The 25,374-nt window shown below is 43.2% G+C and overlaps 1 protein-coding gene across 1 annotated transcript in view; it reads left to right on the forward strand.

Annotated features, from left to right (window-relative positions):
• LOC130291895 (G-protein coupled receptor 143-like) overlaps positions 1-25,374 on the forward strand; it is a 190,717-nt gene that overhangs the window by 83,700 nt on the left and 81,643 nt on the right. Inside the window, exon 5 of the mRNA XM_056541328.1 lies at positions 9,005-9,103. Coding sequence (XP_056397303.1) covers positions 9,005-9,103 — 99 coding nt within the window. The remainder of the gene's footprint in view (positions 1-9,004; positions 9,104-25,374) is intronic.

Raw genomic sequence — 25,374 nt, forward strand, 5'->3', positions numbered from 1 at the left:
GAAGACGGAGTGACATATCTCTAAACATGCAATTACTTTCTAGCTCCTTTTTCAGTGATATACAGGGCTCTGTTCATCAATTAACCCCTTGGGGATGGAGCCCATTATGACCCTAAGGACGGGAGAATTTTTTTCGCTTATAAATATGATTCCGAGTGTTTTTTCGTGACATATTCTACTTTATGGTAGTGGGAAATCTTCGTCGATAATTTTTTGGTGAAAAATTCAAAAATTTTAAGAAATTTTTAAATTTGTCATTTTTCTAACTTTGGAGCTCTCTGCTTGTAAGTAAAATAGACATTCTAAACAAATTATATATTGATTTGCATATACAATATGTCTACTTTATATTTTTTCATCATAAAGTTGACATGTTTTTACTTTTGGAAGACATCAGAGGGCTTCAAAGTTCAGCAGCAATTTTCCAATTTTTCAAAAAATTTTCAAAATCTGAATTTTTCAGGGACCAGTTCAGATTTGAAGTGGATTTGAAGGGCCTTCATATTAGAAATACCCCACAAATGACCCAATTATAAAAACTGCACCCCTCAAAGTATCCAAAATGACATTCAATAAATGTGATAACCCTTTAGGTGTTTCACAGGAATAGCAGCAAAGTGAAGGAGAAAATTCAAAATATTATTATTATTTTTTTTTTTAACACATGTTCTTGTAGACTCAGCTTTTGAATTTTTACAAGTGGTAATAGGAGAAAAAGCCCCCCCCCCCCAAAAAAAAAAAAAAAAAAAATTTGTAACCAAATTTCTCTCGAGTAAGGAAATAACTCATATGTGTATGTCAAGTGTTTGGCGGGCACAGTAGAGGGCTCAGAAGGGAAGGACAATGGGATTTTGGAAAGTGAATTTTGCTGAAATGGTTTTTGTGGGGTATGTCACATTTAGAAAGCCCCTACGGTGCCAGAACAGCAGAAAACCCCACATGGCATACTATTTTGGAAATTACACCCCTAAAAGGCACGTAACAAGGGGTCCAGTTAGCCTTAACACTCCACAGGTGTTTGACGACTTTTCATTAAAATCTGTGTAAATGAGAAAAAATTTTTTCACTAAAGTGCAGTCCCCCCCCCCCAAATTTACCATTTTTAGAAAGGGTAATGGGAGAAAAAGCCCCCCAAAATTTGTAACCCCATCTCTTCTGTGTATGGAAATACCCCATGTTAGGACATAAAATGCTCTGCGGGTAAACTACAATGCTCAGAAGAGGAGCGCCATTGAGCTTTTGGAAAGAGAATTCGTTTGGGATGGTGGTCAGGGGCCATGTGCGTTTACAAAGCCCCCTGTGGTGCCAGAACAGTGGAACCCCCCCCCCCCACATCTGACCCAATTTTGGAAACTACCCCCTCACAGAATTTAATAAGGGGTGCAGTGAGTATTTACACCCCACTGGTGTTTGACAGATCTTTGGAACAGTGGGCTGTGCAAATGAAAAATGTTTTCATTTTCACGGACCACTGTTCCAAAAATCTGTCATACACCTATGGGGTGTAAATGATCACTGCACCCCTTAATACATCACATGAGGGGTGTAGATTCCAAAATGGGGTCACATGTGGGGGAGGTCCATTGTTCTGGCACTATGGGGGGCAAATTTTCTCTTCAAAATCCCAATGGCGCTCCTTCTCTTCTGAGCATTGTAGTTTGCCCACAGAGCACTTTACATCCACATATGGGGTATTTTCTTACTAAGAAGAAATGGGGTTACAAATTTTGGGGGGCTTTTTTCCTTTTTTCCCTTGCGAGCATGAAAAATTTAGGGTAACACCAGCATTTTAGTGATTTAAAAAATTTTTTTTTTTTCAATTTTCCCATCCAATTTTTATGAAAATTCGTCAAACACCTGTGGGGTGTTAAGGCTCACTATACCCCTTGTCACATTCCGTGAGGGGTGTAGTTTCCAAAATGGGGTCACATGTGGGTATTTGTTTTTGCGTTTGTCAGAACCGCTGTAAAATCAGCCACCCCTGTGCAAATCGCCAATTTAGGCCTCAAATATACATGGCGCTCTCAATCCTGAGCCTTGTGTCCAAGGAGCATTTTACGCCCACATATGGGGTATTTACGTACTGAGGAGAAATTGCGTTACAAATTTTGGGTTTTTTTTTTTTTTTTTTTTTTTTTTTTTTACTGCTTGTGAAAATAAAAAGTATGGGCAACACCAGCATGTTAGTGTAAAAAAAAAAAAAAATTTCAAAAATGTTAAATTTTTTTACACTAACAGGCTGGTGTAACCCCCAACTTTTCCTTTTCATAAGGGGTAAAAGGAGAAAAAGCCCCACAAAATTTGTAGTGCAATTTCTTCAGAGTACGGAAATACCCCATATGTGGCCCTAAACGGTTTCTTTGAAATACGACAGGGCTCCAAAATGAGAGAGCACCATGCGCATTTGAGGACTAAATTAGGGATTGCATAGGGGTGGACATAGGGGTAGACATTGGGAATCACTGGGGTAGAATACCCCTAACAGGGTGCCTCCATCTGTTGCCAAACTCCCAGCATGCCTGGACAGTCAATGGCTGTCCGGAAATGCTGGGAGTTGTTTTGCAACAGCTGGAGGCTCCGTTTTGGAAACACTGCCGTACAATATGTTTTTCATTTTTATTGGGGGGACAGTGTAAGGGGGTGTATATGCAGTGTTTTAACCTTTATTTTGTGGTAGTGTAGTATTTTTAGGGCACATTCGCACTGGCATGTTACGGTGAGTTTCCCACCAGTTACGGTGAGTTTCCCGCAGCTCAAACTTGAAGCAGGAAACTTACTGTAAACCTGCCCATGTGAATGTACCCTGTACGTTCACATGGGGGGGGGGGGGGGGGGGGGGGTTGGCAAATCTCCAGCTGTTTCAAAACTACAACTCCCAGCATGCACTGAGACCATGCATGCTGGAAGTTGTACTTTTGCAACAGCTGGAGGAACACTGGTTGGAAAACCTTCAGTTAGGTTCTGTCACCTAACTCAGTATTTTCCAACCATTGTGCCTCCAGCTTTTGCAAAAGTACAATTCCCAGCATGTACTGATTGCCGAAGGGCATGCTGGGAGATGTAGTTATGCAACAGCTGGAGGTACGTAACTACAACTACCAGCATGCTGTTTGGGCATGCTGGGATTTGCAGTTTTGCAACATCTGGAGGGCTACAGTTTATAGACCACTGCACAGTGATCTCCAAACTGTGACCCTCCAGATGTTGCAAAACTACAAATCCCAGAAAGCAAACAGCTGTTTGGGCATGCTAGGAGTTGTAGCTTTGCAAGATCTGGAGGGATACAGTTTAGAGACCACTGTGTAATGGTCTCAAACTGTAGCCCTCCAGCTGTTGCAAAACTACATATTCCAGCATGCCCAAACAGCTGTATGGGCATGTTGGGAGTTTTGCTACAGGTTAGAGACCACTGTATAGTAGACTCAGACTGTAGCCCTCCAGATGTTGCTAGGCAACTTACTGGCTTCCATAGGATCCAGGGAGCCGTCCTCTTCTGCCGCACGTCCCTCCTCTTCTGCCTCCGGATCGGTAAGTGTATCTTCGGCACCAGTCCCCACCGGTTTCCCCATCCTGCTCCGCCTATTGTGGGTGGGCAGGACGGGGAAAACTAAAGTTAACCCCCCTGCCCCCGATCTGCTATTGGTGGTCGCGTATAGACCACCAATAGCAGGGATAGGAGGGGTGGCACCCCTGCCACCTCACTCCTATCCCTTCAGGGGGATCGTAGGTGTCGTAGACAACCCCCATTCCCCTTATATTCCGGGTCACCATAGACCCGTATGACCCGGCGCAAATCGCAAGTGTGAATTCACTTGCGATTTGCTCTGATCGCCGACTTGGGGGGGGGGGGGGTGTCTGTCTGACCCCCCTGGGCATTTGCGCGGGGTGCCTGCTGATCGATATCAGCAGTCACCCTGGTCCGGTCCCCGCCTGGCACGCGGCGGGGACCGAAATTCCCACTGGCGTATGGCTACGCCCTTCGTCCCCAACAGGTTAAGGAGAGGTGAGGAGGTGGGCCAGGCTGTGACACTTGAGCAGCTTAGCACTGCCTCCTTGACACTTGACTAAGAAATATAAAGGAAATTGTGCAGGGTGGGCCATTTATACGGATACACCTTTAATAAAATGGGAATGGTTGGTGATATTAACTTCCTGTTTGTGGCACATTAGTATATGCGAGGGGAGAAACTTTTCAAGATGGGTGGTGACCATTATGGCCATTTTGAATCCAACTTTTGTTTCCTCAATAGGAAGAGGGTCATGTGACAAATCAAACTTATTGGGAATTTCACAAGAAAAAACAATGTGCTTTGTTTCAATGTAACTTTATTATTTCATAAGTTATTTACAAGTTTCTGATCACTTATAAAATGTGTTCAATGTGCTGCCCATTGTGTTGGATTGTCAATGCAACCCTCTTCTCCCACTCTTCACACACTGATAGCAACACCGCAGGAGAAATGCTAGCACAGGCTTCCAGTATCTGTAGTTTCAGGTGCTGCAGAATGGGCAAAAAAACTTGGAACAGGACCCTCAGGTTACGCTGAAGATTTTGTTCAGTGATGAGGCAAACTTTTATATGAATGGTGAAGTTAACAGACAAAACCACCACTATTGGTCTGACACTAACCCACATTGGATAAATCCCTCCAAGACTGTTGGAACACAAAAATTTATGGTATGGTGCGGTATATGGCTTACAAAGATAATGGGGCCATTCTTTATCACTGGAAACCTCAAGGCCACTGGATATGCGAAATTGCTACATGATATGTTTCCCACTTTATGCAATGAAGCTGGCACGTTCCCTGAGTTTTTCCGGCAAGATGGTGCACCGCCACATTATGGGTGTCTGATCATCTAGGAATGCTCGGATCTGTTTCCTGGAAAGTGGATTGGTCGTCGTGGGCCAGTTGAATGGCCCCCAAGGTCTCCTGATCCGACCCCCCCCCCTCACATATACTAATGTGCCACAAACAAGAAGTTAATATCACCAACCAGTCCCATTTTATTAAGGTGTATCCGTATAAATGGCCCACCCTGTATATGTTTGTATCTTTCCTACAGAGGATATTAGTTGCCAATCAAACATTATCTGAACCTAAAAGAACTGACAGATTCCCTTTAAAAGCTTTTAGAAGTAAGCTAATTTTCTGGAACCTCAGAAAATTATGACATTCAATGGATATGCCATTTATATAACTGGTTTAGTGCCATCTTACACAAATCTGCACAATGCAAGACTTGCAGGGGCATTGGCACTAATGTTTTCAGACACCTTTGGTGCATCTATAAAATCATTTGTTTGGTGCTGATGGTAAATTGTCATTCTGTTATTTACTGAAAATATGTTTGTTTCTACTGCAGCACAATAAGTTCCAATATTTCTATTCCCAAGTTGTGCTTGTTTTGCCCTAAAAAAATTCAGAAAAATGTGGGATTTTGAGACTTGTGGATACACCCTAAGTAAAACCTGAAGTACCAGACTATAGCTGTATTTTGGAGTGGTTTATCAAGTAAAGCAGAAACAGCAGCCAATGATATGATTCCAGAGCCCATGTGGTGTATTTTGCCACCACTCAACCAAGAGCAGATTTTATGCCGGTGTGTTATATACAATATACAGTCATGGCTGTAAATGTTGCCACCCCTGAAATCTTTCTAGAAAATGAAGTATTTCTCACAGAAATGGATTGCAGTAACACTTGTTTTGCTATACACGAGTTTATTCCCTTTTGTGTGAAGTAAACCAAAAAAGGAGGGGGGGGGGGGAGCTAATTGGACATAATGTCACACCAAACTCCAAAAATGGTTTGGACAAAATTATTGGCACCCTTAACTTAATATTTGGTTGCACACCCTTTGGAAAAAATAACTGAAATCAGTCGCTTCCTATAACCATCAATAAGCTTCTTACACCTCTCAGATGGAATGTTGGACCACTCTTCCTTTGCAAACTGCTCCAGGTCTCTCTAATTGGAAGGGCGCTTTTTCCCAACAGAAATTTTAAGATCTCTCCACAGGTGTTCAATGGGATTTTGATCTGGACTCATTGCTGGCCACTTCAGAACTCTCCATCCATTTCTGGGTGCTTTTTGATGTATGTTTGGGGTCATTGTCCTGCTGGAAGACCCAAGATCTTGGATGCAAACCCAGCTTTCTGACACTGGGCTGTACAGTGCGCCCCAAAATCTGTTTGTAATCCTCCAGATTTCATGATGCCTTGGACACATTAAAGGCACCCAGTGCCAGAGGCAGCAAAACATCCCAAAACATAATTGAACCTTCACCATGTTTCACTGTAGGTACTGTGTTCTTTTCTTTGTAGGCCTCATTCTGTTTATGATAAACAGTAGAATGATGTGCTTTACCAAAAAGCTCTATCTTGGTCTCATCTGTCCACAAGACTTTTTTTTCCTGGAAGGATTTTGGCTTACTAAAGTTCATTTTGGCAAAAAATAGTCTTGTTTTTTTTATGTCTCGGTGTCCGCAGTGGGCAGGGCCGGATCATCATTGGCTCTCATGGAAAGCCTGCTCCGGGTCCCGTGCCCGCAGGGGCCCCTCGTCACATTCGGGACATCCCTGTGTCCTGAAAAATCTTTTCAGGACACAAGGATGTCTAGGTTACCTCTTTGCGGCCCCGCGTTAACTTTAAAAACGCTGGGGCTGCCGGGAGGTAGCGCACGCAGGGACGTCACTGATATCCCATGCACGTGCCCTTAGAGCGGAGCAGTGAGGAGGACATGCAGATGGTAAGTCACCACTGCTCTGGTCCTGGGACCTACTGCTATGTAGTAGATGGTGACCCCGGACCGGAGGAGTGGTGGTCGGAACACTGGGGCAGTAAACGGGTATACAGCCTCCAGCCATACACTGTATATGGCTGAAGGCTGTATGTCTATGGGGGAACTGTACTGCCCCTAATGTGGGGAACTATATTGCAAACCTAATGTGGGGGGACTGTACTGCCCATAATGGGGGGGGGGGGTGGAGGGGAGTACTGCACGTAATGGGTGGGGGAGAACTGTACTGGACGTAATGGGGGGGGGGGGGATGGGACTGTACTGCACTTACTGGTGGGGGGGGGGGAGCTGAACTGCACCCCATGTGGGGGAACTGAACTGCACCCCTAATGCGGGGGGAACTGCACCCTAATGCGGGGGAACTATGGGGGGGGGGGCCATCATAATGAAGTGCTCAGTCTTCCAGGCAGCCTTAATCTGGCCCTGGCAGTGGGGTCCTCCTGGGTCTCCTGCCATTGTGTTTCATTTCATTTAAATGTTGACTGATAGTTTTCATTGACACTGATGCTCCCTGAGCCTGCAGGACAGCTTGATTATCATTGGAACTGGTTTGGGGCTGCTTATCCACCATCCAGACTATCCTGCGTTTTACCCCTTTCATCAATTTTTCTCTTCCATCCACGCCGAGGGAGATTAGCTACAGTGCCATAGGTTGCAAACTTCTTAATAATGTTGCGCACTGTGGAAAAAGGCAAATCTAGATCTCTGAAACAAAATATATAATATAATATTTTTTTTTTTTATGCACACAAAGGGAATAAATGTGTGTGTGTGTGTGTGTGTGTGTGTGTGTGTGTGTATGTATGTATGTACAGTGTATGTATATATAATATGTGTTACTGCAATCCTTATTCTGTGAGAAATACTTCATTTCCTAGAAAAATTTCAGGGGTGCCAATATTTGCGGCCATGACTGTACCTAATATAAATGTACCCTATGCTCCATAAGTGAAACCTCAAGCAAATTTTCATGACTTCTAAAATAGACTTTCTAGAGTCCAGCAAATGGGGTTTGTAAATAAACAGGGGAATATGCAAATGCACAAACATTTTGCACAAAAAATAGCAACGCTTTTGCGTCAAATTAGACAAAGGAATGCCAGGAAGGGATTCATAAACCTTCCCATCAAATTCCATGGTGCACATTATGGTCTGTTTTTTCTGGAGGCTCCTCAACATGCAGCTATATCATGAAAAGCACGAGAGTGACTAAAATGTCTGAAAGACAAAAATGTTATCTTTCCCATAAATTTCTGGTCCACTCCTTTTTTGCACTTTAACTTGGTGTCTGGAAATTGTGCACACACCGGCTTTAGAGACTCAAAAAATAGGTGTTAATCAGTCTAAAAAAAACGAACACTTTTTTTTTTTCATCTGCATCCCTTTCTTTGTGTCTTTTGGACACTTATTTAATTTATTTTATTTTTTTTTTAACAACTTTCTGCTGCAGCAAAAAAACAAAAAAGGCTTTTTCAGTTGTGATTTTTTTTCATGGCATATTGACATCTCAAAACATGCCTAAATACAGACAAATGTTGGCATGTAAAGGGTTTTTAAAAAGGTCCAATACTTAAAGTGTACCTGTTATTAGCAAAAACTACATATAATGTAGATAACACCAATATGTATATTTGTAATATACATTGGTTAATACATTTTGCATATTTTTGGGTGAAAAAATGCTGTCTCTGCAGCTATTGCCTGTGTGCCTCTGGGAGACCAAATACAGGAAGTGAGGGCAGGACAAGCAGGGCTCTGTGCAGGCTCCCAAGTTGTCAATCATCCTCCAGTGTGAAGCGTCACAGAGCCTCAGGGCATCCACACTTCCTGTATCTGGTCTCCTAACAATAGCTGTAAGGGCAAAACATTTTACACAAATTTTACACATTTTATCCAAGTAAGTTAAAAACCTTTTTGCTAATGATAGGTACTCTTTATTTTACAGCCATAACCATTAAACTCGGGTGGGAAAACTCTTAATTTATTAAAAATTAAATATTTTTTAAATCAACTTGTGCCAGAAAGTTATACAGACTTGTAAATTACTTCTATTTAAAAAATCTTAATCCTTCCAGTACTTATCAGCTGCTGTATGCTCCACAGGAATAAGAAATTCCAATGGAGTACTTATTTAATTTCTAAGGCTATGTTACTATCTAATTATATTTAGTTTTTTTTGTTTTCTCTTCTGTATCCTTCAGGTTTGGCTTGCTGTACTCATCTTTGTGCTGGGGAGCTTCTAGCCTTATGATTCTTCATGGTGTTCTTATGCTGGTGATTCCTCCTGAGTCTCAAAACAGGTAGTAAGTGGTGATTACTGTGGCCTAAATAGTGTTACACACAAAATTTTGGATTTGCAGAATAAACATTTTTGTGCAAGTTGCACATTTTTAACATGTAGGTTATTTTTTTAATTGAAAAGGGATTTAGGGAAAGTGTAAATTTTGTAACCATTAGGGATTTCCCAATACAGATATCGGTATCGGGACCAATACTGGACATTTGCACGAGTACTTGTACTAAGGCAAATGTCCCTGATACCTAATCCGATACTTTTCAGCGAGACTCCCGCTGGCAGGTATCAGAGAGGTGCGGTCAGCTCTCTGCTCAGATCAACTCCTAGAGGACGACTGGCATAAATTTACGCCCTACATCTGGTCCCTGGCTATGAAGCGCGCCCAGCAGCTGAGCGCGCGTCATAGCTGCGACTTGCATTAACCCTTTAGACGTCGCAATCAGAGTTGATCGCAGCTAAAGGTCTAAAAGTCCTGAGATTAACATCTGGAGGTCCCTTACTGTGCTCCGTGTTGTATTATTTCCCCATAGAAGAAGATAAAGAGAGAAAAAAAATGGTATCACGATATCCCTAGTTACCAGCACAAATTTAAGCAGATTCTATCTTCCTGCAAGGATAGGACAAATGGTATCAAGTGAATTGCACAGTCTATGTAAGGCTGTGTTCAAATGTCAGAATGTCCGCACGGAAAACCTTTGTGCAGACATTCTGCAGACTGCGGGCGCCGGCATGACATGCTAGCACTAGGACCACTAGGGAACACATCGTTTCATAGACTGTAATGCCTTCCGTGCGGTGTCCACAGAAAGAATGGACGTTTCCATTCTTTCTGCTGACACTGGAATTAGAATTTTGCTACGTGCACAGGGCAGCAGAATCCCTTTGCAATCAATGGGACTCTTCTGCATTGGAATTCTGGTGTGTGAACATAGCCTAATGCCTACTACCACATTGCCTCACATTGTACTTCTAATGACTACAATTAACGATCCTTTAAGGTCTGCTGTATAACAATTTTATTTGGTGGGAAATATATGCTGGTGCTGTAGACTAAAGGAAAGAGAATTTATGGCTTAGTGTAATTTTATTTTCGATTTCCTTTCTTTTTTTTTTTTTTTTTTTTTTTGGATACAGCTTGGGATACAAGGCAGTCTCCCATTCCGGGACTAATCGAGCTATACCTGCTTATCTTCTAAATCCTGACAGCATAGATCTCAAACAAGGTCACACACGATAAATTGGCAAATGCTGTACCACTGAGTTATAACCCAACATAAAAAAGTAGCACTGTAAGACTATATTCACACAACGGAATGTCCGCATGGAGAATATCCATGCGGACATTCTGCAAACTGCGGGTGCAAGCATAAACATGCTAGCGCTAGGACCACCCAAGAATGCGCTGTCTCTGCGGAGATGGAAATTCCGCTGTGTGCACAACGCAGCAGAATCCTGTTGAATTCAGCGGTACTCTGCTGCACCGGAATCTCTAAGCCGAATTACAATGCGGAATCCAGCACGGAAATTCTGATGTGTGAACATGGCCAATGTGAGCAGGAGGCTAGGTTTGCACAGTGTTTTTTTTTTTTTTTTTTTTTTTTTTTTTTTGTGTATGTATTTATTTTTCTGCCACTGCTGTTTTTTTAGCCAAAGTCGACCCAGTGGGAAAGCGAATTTTAAGTCTTTCTATTTTTATATTTTCCATTCTTGTTGAATACACTTCTGGCTTTGGCTTAAAAAACTGCAGTGGCAGTTTACAAAAAAATGCCAGGAAAACTTGTGTGGAAACATAGCCTAACCAGCGCCACTAATCCCTTTGCAAACTGCAAAAGAAAAATGTGCTAGATTACCACAACAGGAAGAATCTGTCAAAAAAAAAAGACTAAAAAAAAAAACTTAATTTAGGGAAGAATGTATTAAAGTAACAGCTTCTTCAGATTTTTGAGGATTATTCACACAAAAAAGTGCCATCAAGTATCCTTGGTTGTAGGCAGATGCCTGCCGGTGTAATGTTTTGCACATGGGGAGGAAAAATCCAGGCTGGGATTATGTATTAAATCCGAGAATACTTGGGAAGACTGATTTGGAAAAAGACTTAGGAGTCTTAACCCCTTAAGGACTCAGCCCATTTTGGCCTTAAGGACTCAGACAATTTAATTTTTACGTTTTCATTTTTTCCTCCTCGCCTTCTAAAAATCATAACTCTTTAATATTTTCATCCACAGACTAGTATGAGGGCTTGTTTTTTGCGCGACCAGTTGTCCTTTGTAATGACATCACTCATTATATCATAAAATTTATGGCGCAACCAAAAAACACTATTTTTGTGGGGAAATTAAAACGAAAAACGCAATTTTGCTAATTTTGGAAGGTTTTGTTTTCACGCCGTACAATTTCTGGTAAAAATGACATGTGTTCTTTATTCTGAGGGTCAATACGATTAAAATGATACCCATTATTATATACTTTTATATTATTGTTGCGCTTAAAAAAAATCACAAACTTTTTAACCAAATTAGTACGTTTATAATCCCTTTATTTTGATGACCTATAACTTTTTTATTTTTCCGTATAAGCGGCGGTATGGGGGCTCATTTTTTGCGCCATGATCTGTACTTTTTTTTGATACCACATTTGTATATAAAAAACTTTTAATACATTTTTTATAATTTTTTTTTAATAAAATGTATTAAAGTAGGAATTTTGGACTTTTTAAATTTTTTTTCGTTCACGCCGTTCACCGTACGGGATCATTAACATTTTATTTTAATAGTTCGGACATTTATGCACGCGGCGATACCAAATATGTCTATAAAAAAAGTTTTTTACGCTTTTTGGGGGTAAAATAGGAAAAAACGGACGTTTTACTTTTTTATTGGGGGAGGGGATTTTTCACTTTTTTTTTACTTTTTACTTTTTACATTTTTTTTTACTCTTGAATAGTCCCCTTAGGGGACTATTCATAGCAATACCATGATTGCTAATACTGATCTGTTCTATGTATAGGACATAGAACAGATCAGTATTATCGGTCATCTCCTGCTCTGGTCTGCTCGATCACAGACCAGAGCAGGAGACGCCGGGAGCCGCACGGAGGAAGGTGAGGGGACCTCCGTGCGGCGTTATGAATGATCGGATCCCCGCAGCAGCGCTGCGGGCGATCCGATCGTTCATTTTAATCGCGAACTGCCGCAGATGCCGGGATCTGTATTGATCCCGGCACCTGAGGGGTTAATGGCGGACGCCCGCGAGATCGCGGGCGTCGGCCATTGCCGGCGGGTCCCTGGCTGCGATCAGCAGCCGGGATCAGCCGCGCATGACACGGGCATCGCTCCGATGCCCGCGGTTATGCTTAGGACGTAAATGTACGTCCTGGTGCGTTAAGTACCACCTCACCAGGATGTACATTTACGTCCTGCGTCCTTAAGGGGTTAGAGGGGTATTACAGGATTATTTTTTTTGACTATGCTACAGGAGCTGTAAAGTTAGTGTAGTTCATAATATAGTGTCTGCACCTGTGTGTGACGGTTTTCTCACAATTCTTACGTGATTTTCACCCCAATATTTATTTTTCCCAGCATACAAAATGACGGTCTCGGATTTTTCCCAGCTTGCAATGCGGCCGAGACCTGACTCGCTAGTCAGCTGATGACAGGGAGCCTGTCTGCTTCAATGGGTGGAGAGATCAATCTGCAACTAATGCAACAGCTGTAGGCACTCTGATTGAAAACCACAGGTCTTTTGAATGCAGCTCATTTATGCTTCAATGGGTGGGGTGGCTGATGTGTGGGAGGGAGGAAAATGGCATTGTGGGATTTGTAGTAAAAAAACATAAGTGAAACAGGAAATACAAGTTCACAAAAAGCTAGCCACAGTGTTATGGTAATCTCACAACATAGCCATTTAGCCCCAAGACAAGTGCAGATCCTTCCTAAGCATGTCTATTACTGTCTGCCAGGTACGTACTAAAATCACCATATGGTGGAAAACCCCTTTAACAGTAAACTTAGCTGTAGTGACCAGTGTCGGGCAGCTGCTGCCAAGGCAAATAAAATCATGGGGTAAATCAATAGGGACAAAGATGCCCATGACAAGGAAATAATTCTACCGTTCTACAAATCACTAGTCAGACCACACGTGGAATACTGTGTACAGTACTGGGCACCAGTGTACAAGAAAGATATAGTGGAGCTGGAAAGGGTTCAAAGACGGGCAACCAGAGTAATAAGGGGAATGGGAGGATTACAGTACCCAGAAAGATTATCAGAATTGGGGTTTAGTTTAGAAAAAAGGCTTAGGGGTGACCTAACTGCCCTCCACTGGATCAACTCAATAGGGACGCATTAGGGATATAGGTTGGAATCTGGCATTTTTTTTTTAACCTTATGAACTATGCTACAGTAAGATATCGGAAGCCACAGTGGCTTGTTTCAAAAATGTTACCTTTTTTTGGGAATAGCAAGAGCTTTGTAGTCTGCTAAGCTATGAAGATGGCATGGGTTTTTACAGGCGCTTGAAAAACTATGCCTTTTTGGAATAGTAACAGAATTTGTACACTGGCATTAGCCAGTGTACAGCAGTGATGGTGGTAGTGTCTAATCAGTGGTCTCTGGCACAGGAGGTTTAACCTGTTCAGGACCCAGGGCGTAAACTTATGCCCTGGCATTTTCCGGTCCCTGCCACACGCCGGGCAGAGATCGGAAGCAGATGCCTGCTGAAATGCTTCAGCAGGCAACAAGGGCAAACGCCGAGGAGGGGGCCATGTCTGCCCCCCATGTCAGAGATCGCCGCAAATCGTGAGGGAAATCGCCCCTGCGATCTGCAGCGATACCGGGCTGATCGGGTCTCTGGGACCCGACCGCCCGGTAATTTTGCATGATCCCGGTTGTCAGACAGCCAGGACCATGCTGAAGTATAGGAGTGAGGTGGCAAGCCTGCCACCTCCTCCTATCCCCTGCGATTCCTCGGTTAGCTAACCGACCAATCGCGGGGGCGGGGGGGGGGGGGGGGGGCGTTTACTTCCTCCCGCCCTGCCTGGCCCCTGGAAGTCCGGAGAGAACGGGAGGAAGACCGGAGGATGCGGCGGGGGACGGGGGAGTGCTGGGGACCGGCCCCGGTACTTGCCTCGTCCCTGAAGACCCGGATCCCGGCGGCAGAGACGACGGCGGTGGTGACAGGTGAGTGGATCTTCGGCGGCGTTGCGTGACCTTTGCAGCAGTCCAGACCGCCGTAAAGCGATCTGGACTGCTCCATCTGGTCCCCTTACACTGCAACTCCCAGCATGCCCAGACAACCCTTGGCGTCTGGGCATGCTGGGAGTTGCAGTTTTGCAACATCTGGAGGTCCACAGTTTTGGGAGCACTGTGCCCTTCCAGATGTTGCAAAACTACACATCCTCAGCATGCCCTTACTGTCCAGGCATGCTGGGAGTTGTAGTTCTGTAACATCTGGCCCTTCAGATGTTGCAGAACTACAACTCCCAGTATGCCAAAACTGTCCAGGCAGTTTTGGCATACTGGGAGTTGTAGTTTTGCAACATCTGGAAGGGCACAGATTGGGAACAACTGTATTAGTGGTCTGCAAACTGTAGTCCTCCAGATGTTGCTAAACTACAACTCCAAGCATGCTGGGAGTTGTATTTCGGCAACATCTGTCTCTAAAGATGTTGCCGAACTACTACTTCCAGCATGCCTGAGAATGTTTGGGAGTTGTGGTTTTGCAACAACTGGAGGCACACTGGTTGGGAAACATTGTTTCCTAACTCAGTGTTTCCCAACCCGAGTGCCTCCAGCTGTTGCAAAATTAGAACTACCAGCATGCACTGATAGACTGTGCATGCTGGGAGTTGTAGTTTTGCAACAACTGGAGGTCCCCCCCCCTCCCCCCTGTGAATGTACAGGGTACATTCACATGGGCAGGGGGCTTACAGTGAGTATCAGGCTGCAAGTTTGCGATGCAGCAAATTTTGCGCGGCAGCTCAAACTCGCAGCGGGAAACTCGCTGTAATCCCCCGCCCTTGTGACTGTACCCTAAAAACACTACACTAACACAAAATAAAATAAAAAGTAAAAAACACTACATATACACATACCCCTACACAGCCCCCCTCCCCAATAAAAACGAAAAACGTCTGGTACGCCACTGTTTCCAAAATGGAGCCTCCAGCTGTTGCAAAACAACTCCCAGTATTGCCGGACAGCCGTTGACTGTCCAAGCATGCTGGGAGTTTTGCAACAGCTGGAGGCACTCTGTTTGGGAATCACTGGCGTAGAATACCCCTATGTAAATCCCTAATTCAGGCCTTAAATGCGCATGGCGCTCTCACTTTGGAGCCCTGTCGTATTTCAAGGCAACAGTTTAAGGCCACATATGGGGTATCGCTGTACTCGGGAGAAATTGCCTAACAAATTTTGGGGGGCTTTTTCTCCTTTCACCCCTTATGAAAAGGTGAAATTGGGGTCTACACCAGCATGTTAGTGTAAAAAAAAATAAATGTTTTTACACTAACATGCTGGTGTTGCCCTATACTTTTAATTTTGAAAAGAGGTAAAAGGGGGAAAAAGCCCCCCAAAATTTGTAATGCAATTTCTCTCGACTATGGAGATACCCCATATGTGGGCGCTAAGTGCTCTGGGGGCGCACAAGGCCCAGAAGGGAGAGTGCACCATGTACATTTGAGGTGATTTGCACAGGGGTGGCTGATTGTTACAGCGGTTTTGACAAACGCAAAAAAACAAAACCCCCCCATGTGACCCCATTTCGGAAACTACACCCCTTATGGAATGTAATGAGGGGTGCAGTGAGAATTTACACCCCACTGGTGTCTGACAGATCTTTGGAACAGTGGGCTGTGCAAATTAAAAAATGTTTAAAACCCACTGTTCCAAACATCTGACAGACACCAGTGGGGGGTAAATGCTCACTGTACCCCTTGTTACGTTCCTCAAGGGATCTAGTTTCCAAAATGGTATGCCATGTGTTTTTTTTTTTTTTTTTTTGCTGTCCTGGCACCATAGTGGATTCCTAAATGCGACATGCCCCCCCGAGCAAAATTTGCTCTCAAAAAGCCAAATATGACTCCTTCTCTTCTGAGCATTGTAGTTCGACCATAGTGCACTTCAGGTCAACTTATGGGGTACCTCCATACTCGGAAGAGATAGGGTTACAAATTTTGGGGGGTATTTTCTACTATTAACCCTTGCAAAAATGGGGAAATTTTTTATATTTTAAAAATTTTTTTTTTTCTTCTACATATGCAAAAGTCGTGAAACACCTCTGGGGTATTAAGGCTCACTTAATTCCTTGTTACGTTCCTCAAGGGGTCTTGTTTCCAAAATGGCATGGCATGTGTTTTTTTTTTTTTTTTTTTTTTTCTGTTCTGGCACCATAGGGGCTTCCTAAATGCAACATGCCCCCCAAAAGCCATTTCTGAAAAAACGTACTCTCCAAAATCCCCTTGTCTCTTCTGAGCCCTCTACTGCGCCCACCAAACACTTTACATAGACATATGAGGTATTTTCTTACTCGAGAGAAATTGGGCTACAAATATAAGTATACATTTTCTCCTTTTACCCCTTGTAAAAATTAAAAAATTGGGTCTACAAGAACATGCGAGTGTAAAAAATGAAGATTGTGAATTTACTCCTTCACTTTGCTGCTATTCCTGTGACACCCCTAAAGGGTTAAAACGCTGACTGAATGTCATTTTGAATATTTTGGGGGGTGCAGTTTTTTAATGGGGTCATTTGTGGGGAATTTCTAAGATGAAGACCCTTCAAATCCACTTAAAACCCGAACTGGTCCCTGAAAAATGGTGAGTTTGGAAATTTTGTGAAAAATTGGAAAATTGCTGCTGAACTTTGAACCCCTCTGGTGTCTTCCAAAAGTAAAAACATGTCAATTTTATGATGCAAACATAAAGTGGACATATTGTATATGTGAATCAAAAAAAATAATTATTTGGAATATCCATTTTCCTTACAAGCAGAGAGCTTCAAACTTAGAAAAAATGCAAAATGTTCAAATTTTTCATCAAATTTTGGGATTTTTCACCAAGAAAGGATGCAATTTACCACAAAAATTTACCACCATGTTAAAGTAGAATGTCACAAACAGTCTCGGAATCAGAATGATAACTAAAAGCATTCCAGAGTTCTTAATTAGAGATGAGCGAACTTACAGTAAATTCGATTCGTCACAAACTTCTCGGCTCGGCGGTTGCTGACTTTTCCTGCATAAATTAGTTCAGCTTTCAGGTGCTCCCGTGGGCTGGAAAAGGTGGATACAGTCCTAGGAGACTCTTTCCTAGGACTGTATCCACCTTTTCCAGCCCACCGGAAAGCTGAACTAATTTATGCAGGAAAAGTCAGCAACCGCCGAGCTGAGAAGTTCGTGACTAATCGAATTTACTGTAAGTTCGCTCATCTCTATTATTGTTTAAAGTGACAGTGGTCAGATGTTCAAAAAACACTCTGGTCCTAAGGTGTAAAATGACCTGGTCCTTAAGGGGTTAATGGTACTAATTCTGATTGGGTGACTGTTACTAGTGGGGTACCACAGAGGTCAGTCTTGGGTCCTGTCCTATTTATTATATTCATTACCTTGTAGAGGGGTTGAATAGTAAAGTAGCAATCTTTGCAGATGATACTAAACTCTGTAAAGCGGTAAACACAATAGGGGACAGTGCACTGTTACAAATGGATCTGGATAGGTTGGAGGTTTGGGCTGGGAAGTGGCAAATGAGGTTCAACACTGATATATGTAAGGTAATGCACATCGGGAGGAAAAATCTGGGCTGGGATTATGTATTAAATGGGAGCACACTTGGGAAGACTGATGTGGAAAAGGACTTGGGAGTCTTAGTTAACATTAAATTTAGCTGTAGTGACCAATGGAAATTTTTAGTTTGTAACTGGATTGAACACTGGCTCATGGATCGTACCCAGAGAGTGGTGGTCAATGATTCGTACTCTGATTGGTCCCCGGTTATTAGTGGTGTACCCCAAGGTTCAGTACTGGGACCGCTGTTGTTTAATTTATTTATCAATGATATAGAGGATGGTATTAACAGCTCTGTTTCTATCTTTGCAGATGACACCAAGCTTTGTAGCACAGTACAGTCTATAGAGGATGTGCATAAGTTACAAGATGACTTGGATAGACTAAGTGTCTGGGCATCCACTTGGCAAATGAGGTTCAATGTGGATAAATGTAAAGTTATGCATCTGGGTACTAATAACCTGCATGCATCGTATGTCTTAGGGGGGATTAAACTGGCAGAGTCACTGGTAGAGAAGGATCTGGGTGTACTTGTAGATCACAGACTACAGAATAGCATGCAATGTCAGGCTGCTGCTTCCAAAGCCGGCAGGATATTGTCATGTATCAAAAGAGGCATGGACTCAAGGGACAGGGACATAATACTCCCCCTTTATAAAACATTGGTACGACCTCACCTGGAATATGCTGTTCAGTTTTGGGCACCTGTCCATAAAAGGGACACTGCGGAGTTGGAAAGGGTGCAGAGACGCGCGACTAAACTAATATGGGGCATGGAACATCTTAGCTATGAGGAGCGATTAAAGGAGTTACAATTGTTTAGTCTTGAGAAGAGACGTTTAAGGGGGGATATGATAAACGTATATAAGTATATATTAATGGCCCATACAAAAAATATGGAGAAAAACTGTTCCAGGTTAAACCCCCCCAAAGGACGAGGGGGCACTCCCTCCGTCTGGAGAAGAAAAGGTTTAGTCTAAAGGGGCGACACGCCTTCTTTACCGTGAGGACTGTGAATTTATGGAACGGTCTACCTCAGGAACTGGTCACAGCTGGAACAATTTACAGCTTTAAAACAGGATTAGATACATTCCTTTAACAAAATAACATTAATGCTTATGAAGAAATATAAAATCTCATCCCTTCCCCAATATCGCGCCACACCCCTACCCCTTAATTCCCTGGTTGAACTTGATGGACATATGTCTTTTTTCGACCGTACTATGTAACTATGTAACTATGTAACTATGTAATGTCTGGCAGTTGCTGCCAAGGCAAATGAAATCATGGGGTGCATCAATAGGAGCATAGAGGCCCACGACAAGGAAATAATTCTACCGCTGTACAAATCACTAGTCAGACCACACATAGAATACTGTGTACAGTACTGGGCACCAGTGTACAAGAAAGATATAGTGGAGCTAGAGAAGGTTCAAAGACTGGCAACCAGAGTAATACCGGTAATGGGAGGATTATCAGAATTAGGGTTAGTTTAGAAAAAAGAAGGCTTAGGGGAGACCTAATAACTATGTATAAATATATCAGGGGACAGTACAGGGATCTCTCCCATGATATATTCATATCCAGGACTGTATCTTTAACAAGGGGGCATCCTCTACGTTTAGTTTCTTTACTGTAAGAGCAGTGAGACTGGAATACTCTCCCGGAGGAGATGGTCATGGTGAACTTTGTAAAATAATTTTAAAAGGGGTCTGGATGCACTTTTGGAGAGTAAGAACATTGCTGGTTATGTATATTAGATATCTAGGGACAGAACATTGATCCAGGGATTTATTCTGACTGCCATATTTGGAGTTGGAATGGATTTTTTTATCTCTAGTATGAGGGTTTTTTGCCTTCCTCTGGATCAACTCAGTAGGGACTCATTAGGGTTATAGGTTGAACTTGATGGACTCTTACTATGTATGTATTGTCCCTGACCATAGTTACAGCTCCAGACGTCGGCGCTGCCGTGCACTTTGGTACACACTGACAGGCTCAAGGACTGGCCCACCTTCTCTTGTACAAACTTATGCAGGGCTGGTACTGCCTTCTTCGCAAAGAAATTACTGCTTGGCACTCTCCACCTCAGCTCGGCACAAGCCATCAATTCTCTGAAAGGTGCTTTTTTCACACTTCCTTGTCGCAGCATGGACACTATGTTACATAGTTACATAGTTAGTACGGTCGAAAAAAGACATATGTCCATCAAGTTCAACCAGGGAATTAAGGGGTAGGGGTGTGGCGCGATATTGGGGAAGGGATGAGATTTTATATTTCTTCATAAGCAGTAATCTTATTTTGTTCCAGGAATGTATCTAATCCTGTTTTAAAGCTGTTAATTGTTCCTGCTGTGACCAGTTCCTGAGGTAGACCGTTCCATAAATTCACAGTCTTCACGGTAAAGAAGGCGTGTCGCCCCTTGAGACTAAACTTTTTTTTCTCCAGACGGAGGGAGTGCCCCCTCGTCCTTTGGGGGGGTTTAACCTGGAACAGTTTTTCTCCATATTTTTTGTATGGGCCATTAATATACTTATATACGTTTATCATATCCCCCCTTAAACGTCTCTTCTCAAGACTAAACAATTGTAACTCCTTTAATCGCTCCTCATAGCTAAGATGTTCCATGCCCCATATTAGTTTAGTCGCGCGTCTCTGCACCCTTTCAAACTCCGCAGTGTCCCTTTTATGGACAGGTGACCAAAACTGAACAGCATATTCCAGGTGAGGCCGTACCAATGCTTTATAAAGGGGGAGTATTATGTCCCTGTCCCTTGAGTCCATGCCTCTTTTGATACATGACAATATCCTGCCGGCTTTGGAAGCAGCAGCCTGACATTGCATGCTATTCTGTAGTCTGTGATCTACAAGTACACCCAGATCCTTCTCTACCAGTGACTCTGCCAGTTTAATCCCCCCTAAGACATACGATGCATGCAGGTTATTAGTACCCAGATGCATAACTTTACATTTATCCACATTGAACCTCATTTGCCAAGTGGATGCCCAGACACTTAGTCTATCCAAGTCATCTTGTAACTTATGCACATCCTCTATAGACTGTACTGTGCTACAAAGCTTGGTGTCATCTGCAAAGATAGAAACAGAGCTGTTAATACCATCCTCTATATCATTGATAAATAAATTAAACAGCGGTCCCAGTACTGAACCTTGGGGTACACCACTAATAACCGGGGACCAATCAGAGTACGAATCATTGACCACCACTCTCTGGGTACGATCCATGAGCCAGTGTTCAATCCAGTTACAAACTAAAATTTCCAAACCCAAAGACCTTAACTTACCTGTCAGACGTCTATGAGGGACAGTATCAAATGCTTTAGCAAAATCCAGAAACACTATATCCACAGCCATTCCTCTGTCAAGGCTTCTACTCACCTCTTCATAAAAGCAAATTAGATTGGTTTGACAACTTCTATCCTTAGTAAACCCATGCTGGCTAAAACCATGTAAACCCATGTTCTTCAGGTTGTCGGTCACCATGGTTCCCATTTCCAGATTTCGTGGAGTAAGCCATACTCTGATTTCTTTACGAATGAACTTTAGCAGTTCCTCCCCTGTGTGACTCCGTTCGCCAAGGCAAACCATGTGAAGAAAAGCTTGACACCACCGTGCCCTACACACATGGTACGATTAAGTGCCACCAAAATTTGGACGTGCAGTGGAGGCCGAGGACACAGAGGATGAGGAGGCGGAGTCGCACACTGTAACAGGACCAACTGCCTGAGAGCGTGGAGGACGAAGCGTGTGACCTGTCATAGTTGCTGTTGTGGCTGTGCAGGAACCACATTTACCCAGTGGGCCATAAAAGACAAGTATTGTCCCTGCCCGTAGTTACAGCTCCACACGTCGGCGCTGACGTGCACTTTTTGAACACAGACAGGCTCAAGGACTGGCCCACCTTCTCTTGTACAAACTTATGCAGGGCTGGTACTGCCTTCTTCACAAAGAAATGACTGCTTGGGTCTCTCCACCTCTGCTCGGCACAAGCCATCAATTCTCTGAAAGGTGCAGAGTCCACCACTTGAAAAGGGAGGGACTGCAGCACCAGCAACTTGGACAGGAGCATGTTCAGTTTCGGTGCCGTTGGATGAGTGGGCGCATACTGTTGTCTCTTGGACATGGCTTCGCCGTTGGCGGAATGGCTGACTAAAAGTGGGAGGAGTAGGAGCATCTGGAGCGACAGAAGGAGGGTATGACACACAGCCCCCTTTGGCTGAGGTGGTGGATCCTTGGCTGGCAGAAAGAGGGAGCGGAATGCCACTGGGGGATGCAGCAGGCTGGACCACTACATCGGAGCCACGGTTCTCCCAGGCCGCTTTATGGTGGTGAAGCATGTGTTGACGCAGGGCCGTGGTGCCAACATTGGGACCCTGACCACTCTTCACCTTCTGCTGACCTATCTTGCATGTGGCTATGTGAACCTCCTCCAGATGCTTGATGAAAAACTGTCACACCGCAGAATAGCTGATTTTTCCCACAAACAGTCCGCAGTAATTGACTGCTACTGCCTCCGTCTCCAGGAACCCCTGTTCCACTACCTCCCGGGAAGGTAGGCTGCCACGAAGCAGGTGGTTTCCCCCAGGCACGTTTTGCTCCAGAATTTCCACTTCTGCCTCTATGCTGACTGCCAACCATGCTACCACCTTGCTGGCTCAGCTGCTGCCTCACGGGCAACCTGCTACTCTCTTATCCTGATGATTATGAAGCCCCTTCTACACCCAGCTCATCAACAAGTGTCGGCACTTCACTGATGTCCTCCTCAGGTTCCTCAGCAGTGTCTGCTTCAGGACTCTGAACCCTGGCGACACCGCCTCCCACATCACTCTCCTCATCACTACTTGCCCACCTAGTGGAGGAAGTGGTGGATGTCTCCTCCACTTCTTGGCTGGGCAGTAGCTGCTGACCTCTATTAGATCGTCCTCAGTGAATAGTGGAGCTGAACCCACAGCATAAGAAACTTCTGTAGGGGAGGGAACAGCATAGAACAGAGGCAATGGAAGGACAGGTACTGCTCCTGGGCCATGCCAACTGAGGGTTGTGTCTGAGGAACCCACTGACTGTTGACTAGGGATGTCACTTGTGATTAAGTGAATAACGGTGTTAACCAATCGACGATAGCAGATGGGTTGCTGGTAAAGACACGACCGCTAGCTGATAACGGGAGCTCAGGCCTCTCGTTTTGACTTCTGTTGCTACTCGCCTCCTAGTCTGCTGCCACCTCTGCCTGGAGGATTTAGGCCTCTGCCACTCCTCTGTGCACGTCTTGGCACTTCTCTGCCTGACATACTTAGTGCGTATATAGGGGAGTACAATATGCTTGACTACGCTTAAAACAGTATGTGTTTAGAACAGCAGCAGGTGTGCACTTTTGCCTGGACTTTCACAGTATCTAGGCCCTTGACAGATTAACAGGTACAATACTTAAATGTACGTATGCTGTATGCACTAAGGGAAGAAAAATGCGCTACAGTACCCTTAAAAAAAACTTATTTTTATAAAACACCAGCAGTATACAACAGTGTTGCAGCAAAAAAAAGCTGCGTACTAAACACAATTGCACTGTCAGAATATTAGGAATGGACTGCTGTATAAAGACTAGCATAACCAGCAGATGATTTTTTGTGGAACAAAGACACTGAATTGTGCAGAAAAATTATTCCTGCCTCCTCTGCTAAGGTTTATGAAGTTGAGGCAGCTTGTTGAAATGTATGAGGCAACACACAGCTATGTGCTCCTCTCTGTAATACTATGCCGAAGAAAGTGACTAGGAGGTTAATGCCTGCAGCTTCAGTTAAAATACTTTTCATTGAAAAAAACAATGCTCTCCATTCACGAGAACGCTGATGTGACGAGGAGGATGTTAATGGCTGCTGGACTCCGCTGATCCTTCTGCATTGTATTGCAATGAAGTGAGGAGCCGGAATTATGGCTGCCGATTTTATATAGGGCTGTGACATCACAGGGGTTACTGGCTGCTGATGGACTGCATTCTGCATGGGATTCATTGTCATCCTGCCTACTTCCCTTCCTGCCTTGCCTTCCCAGCATTCCTAGCCCCATGTACTGACATGTGGATCTGCCATTTTAAATGCCCTGGAGCCTGCATTGCAGTAAATCGAGTTTAATGAAGCGATTTGCACAATAGAATCGCGGCAATGTTCGCGTTCGTTGTAAATCGAGTATTTACTGAAATTCGGAACGAATTCTGGTTCATCAGCTTCGATTCGCTCCTCTCTACTCGCTGTTGAGGTCAAAAACGCAAATACTGCATTTCTAAAAGAAAACCAGCCACTTTTAAATATATGGTAAGAGTCCCTTTTTTTTTTTTTTTTTTATTTATTTATTTATTTTTACTACTTTGTAACATCTGGTAGCTGCAGATATAGGTGTATACTATCCATATGTAATTTGCCTATGTTGTTCTGTAGATGGCAGCAAATTAAAGCATGAAAACAGTGAGACATTTAAGAATTAATACGAAAAGAAATTTAGGGAAGGTGAATTAAAAATTCAATAGTGGGGGGGGGGGGATATGCTAACTGTAACTAAAAAATAAAAATAAAATGGGACTAAACTTCTTAATATATAGGTCGAACATAATCTTCGCTAGCAGGATGTCTTTCTCAATTGGAAGTTGTAGTAATTTTAAGTAGTGACCATTGCATTCATTTTCCAGTATGATCTCATTCATGCTCTCAATTCATGTTCACTAGAATCTAAAAGTTCATATACCTGGCCGCAATATAATATTTAGATTTTGACTGATGCATTGTCTGTGTCTACACAACAAAATAATTTTGTAATAGGCATCGCAAATAAGTAGTACTAAATCTTACTACTGTGTGCGTGCTTGCAGTGAATGGCCAAAATTGTGGTAAAAAATTGCTCATTTTATCATAAATATGCAATTATGTAAATCACAAAAAAAAATCCATGCGGTAATTGGTTGTAGTATTACAAATTTACCGCTACCTGTGAACACAGCCTCACTTTATTGCTCATCAAGGGAGATTTATCAATGTTTTTCTGTGTTGTCTTTTTGGATGCACAGGTTCACAGGTCTTTCTGGTTCAGAGTGTAAGGAGATGAGGAGTGATGTATAGCATCACTACTTACCTCTGCCATCTGTATAATATGTTTTATTTATATACAATACTAGCTCTCCTTAACCACTTTTTTCACTTTTCCTCATCGTCTCAAAATCATAACTTTCAATTTTGCACCTACAGACTCATATGGGGCTTATTTTTTGCGCCACCAACTGTACTTAGGAATGACACGAATCATTTCACCAAATTTACGGCAAACCCAGAAAAAAATTGTGGCGCAAAATTGGGGGGAAAAACGCCATTGTGTAAGTAATTTCACCACTGTTATTTCATTATATTTAACTGCATTTTAGACTAGTTTAAAAGTTATGATATAAGAACAGATAGCAGTGTTTCCCAAACAGTGTGTCTCCAGCTGTTGCAC

This window comes from Hyla sarda, chromosome 9, assembly GCF_029499605.1.
Source record: "Hyla sarda isolate aHylSar1 chromosome 9, aHylSar1.hap1, whole genome shotgun sequence".
Lineage (NCBI taxonomy): Eukaryota > Metazoa > Chordata > Amphibia > Anura > Hylidae > Hyla > Hyla sarda.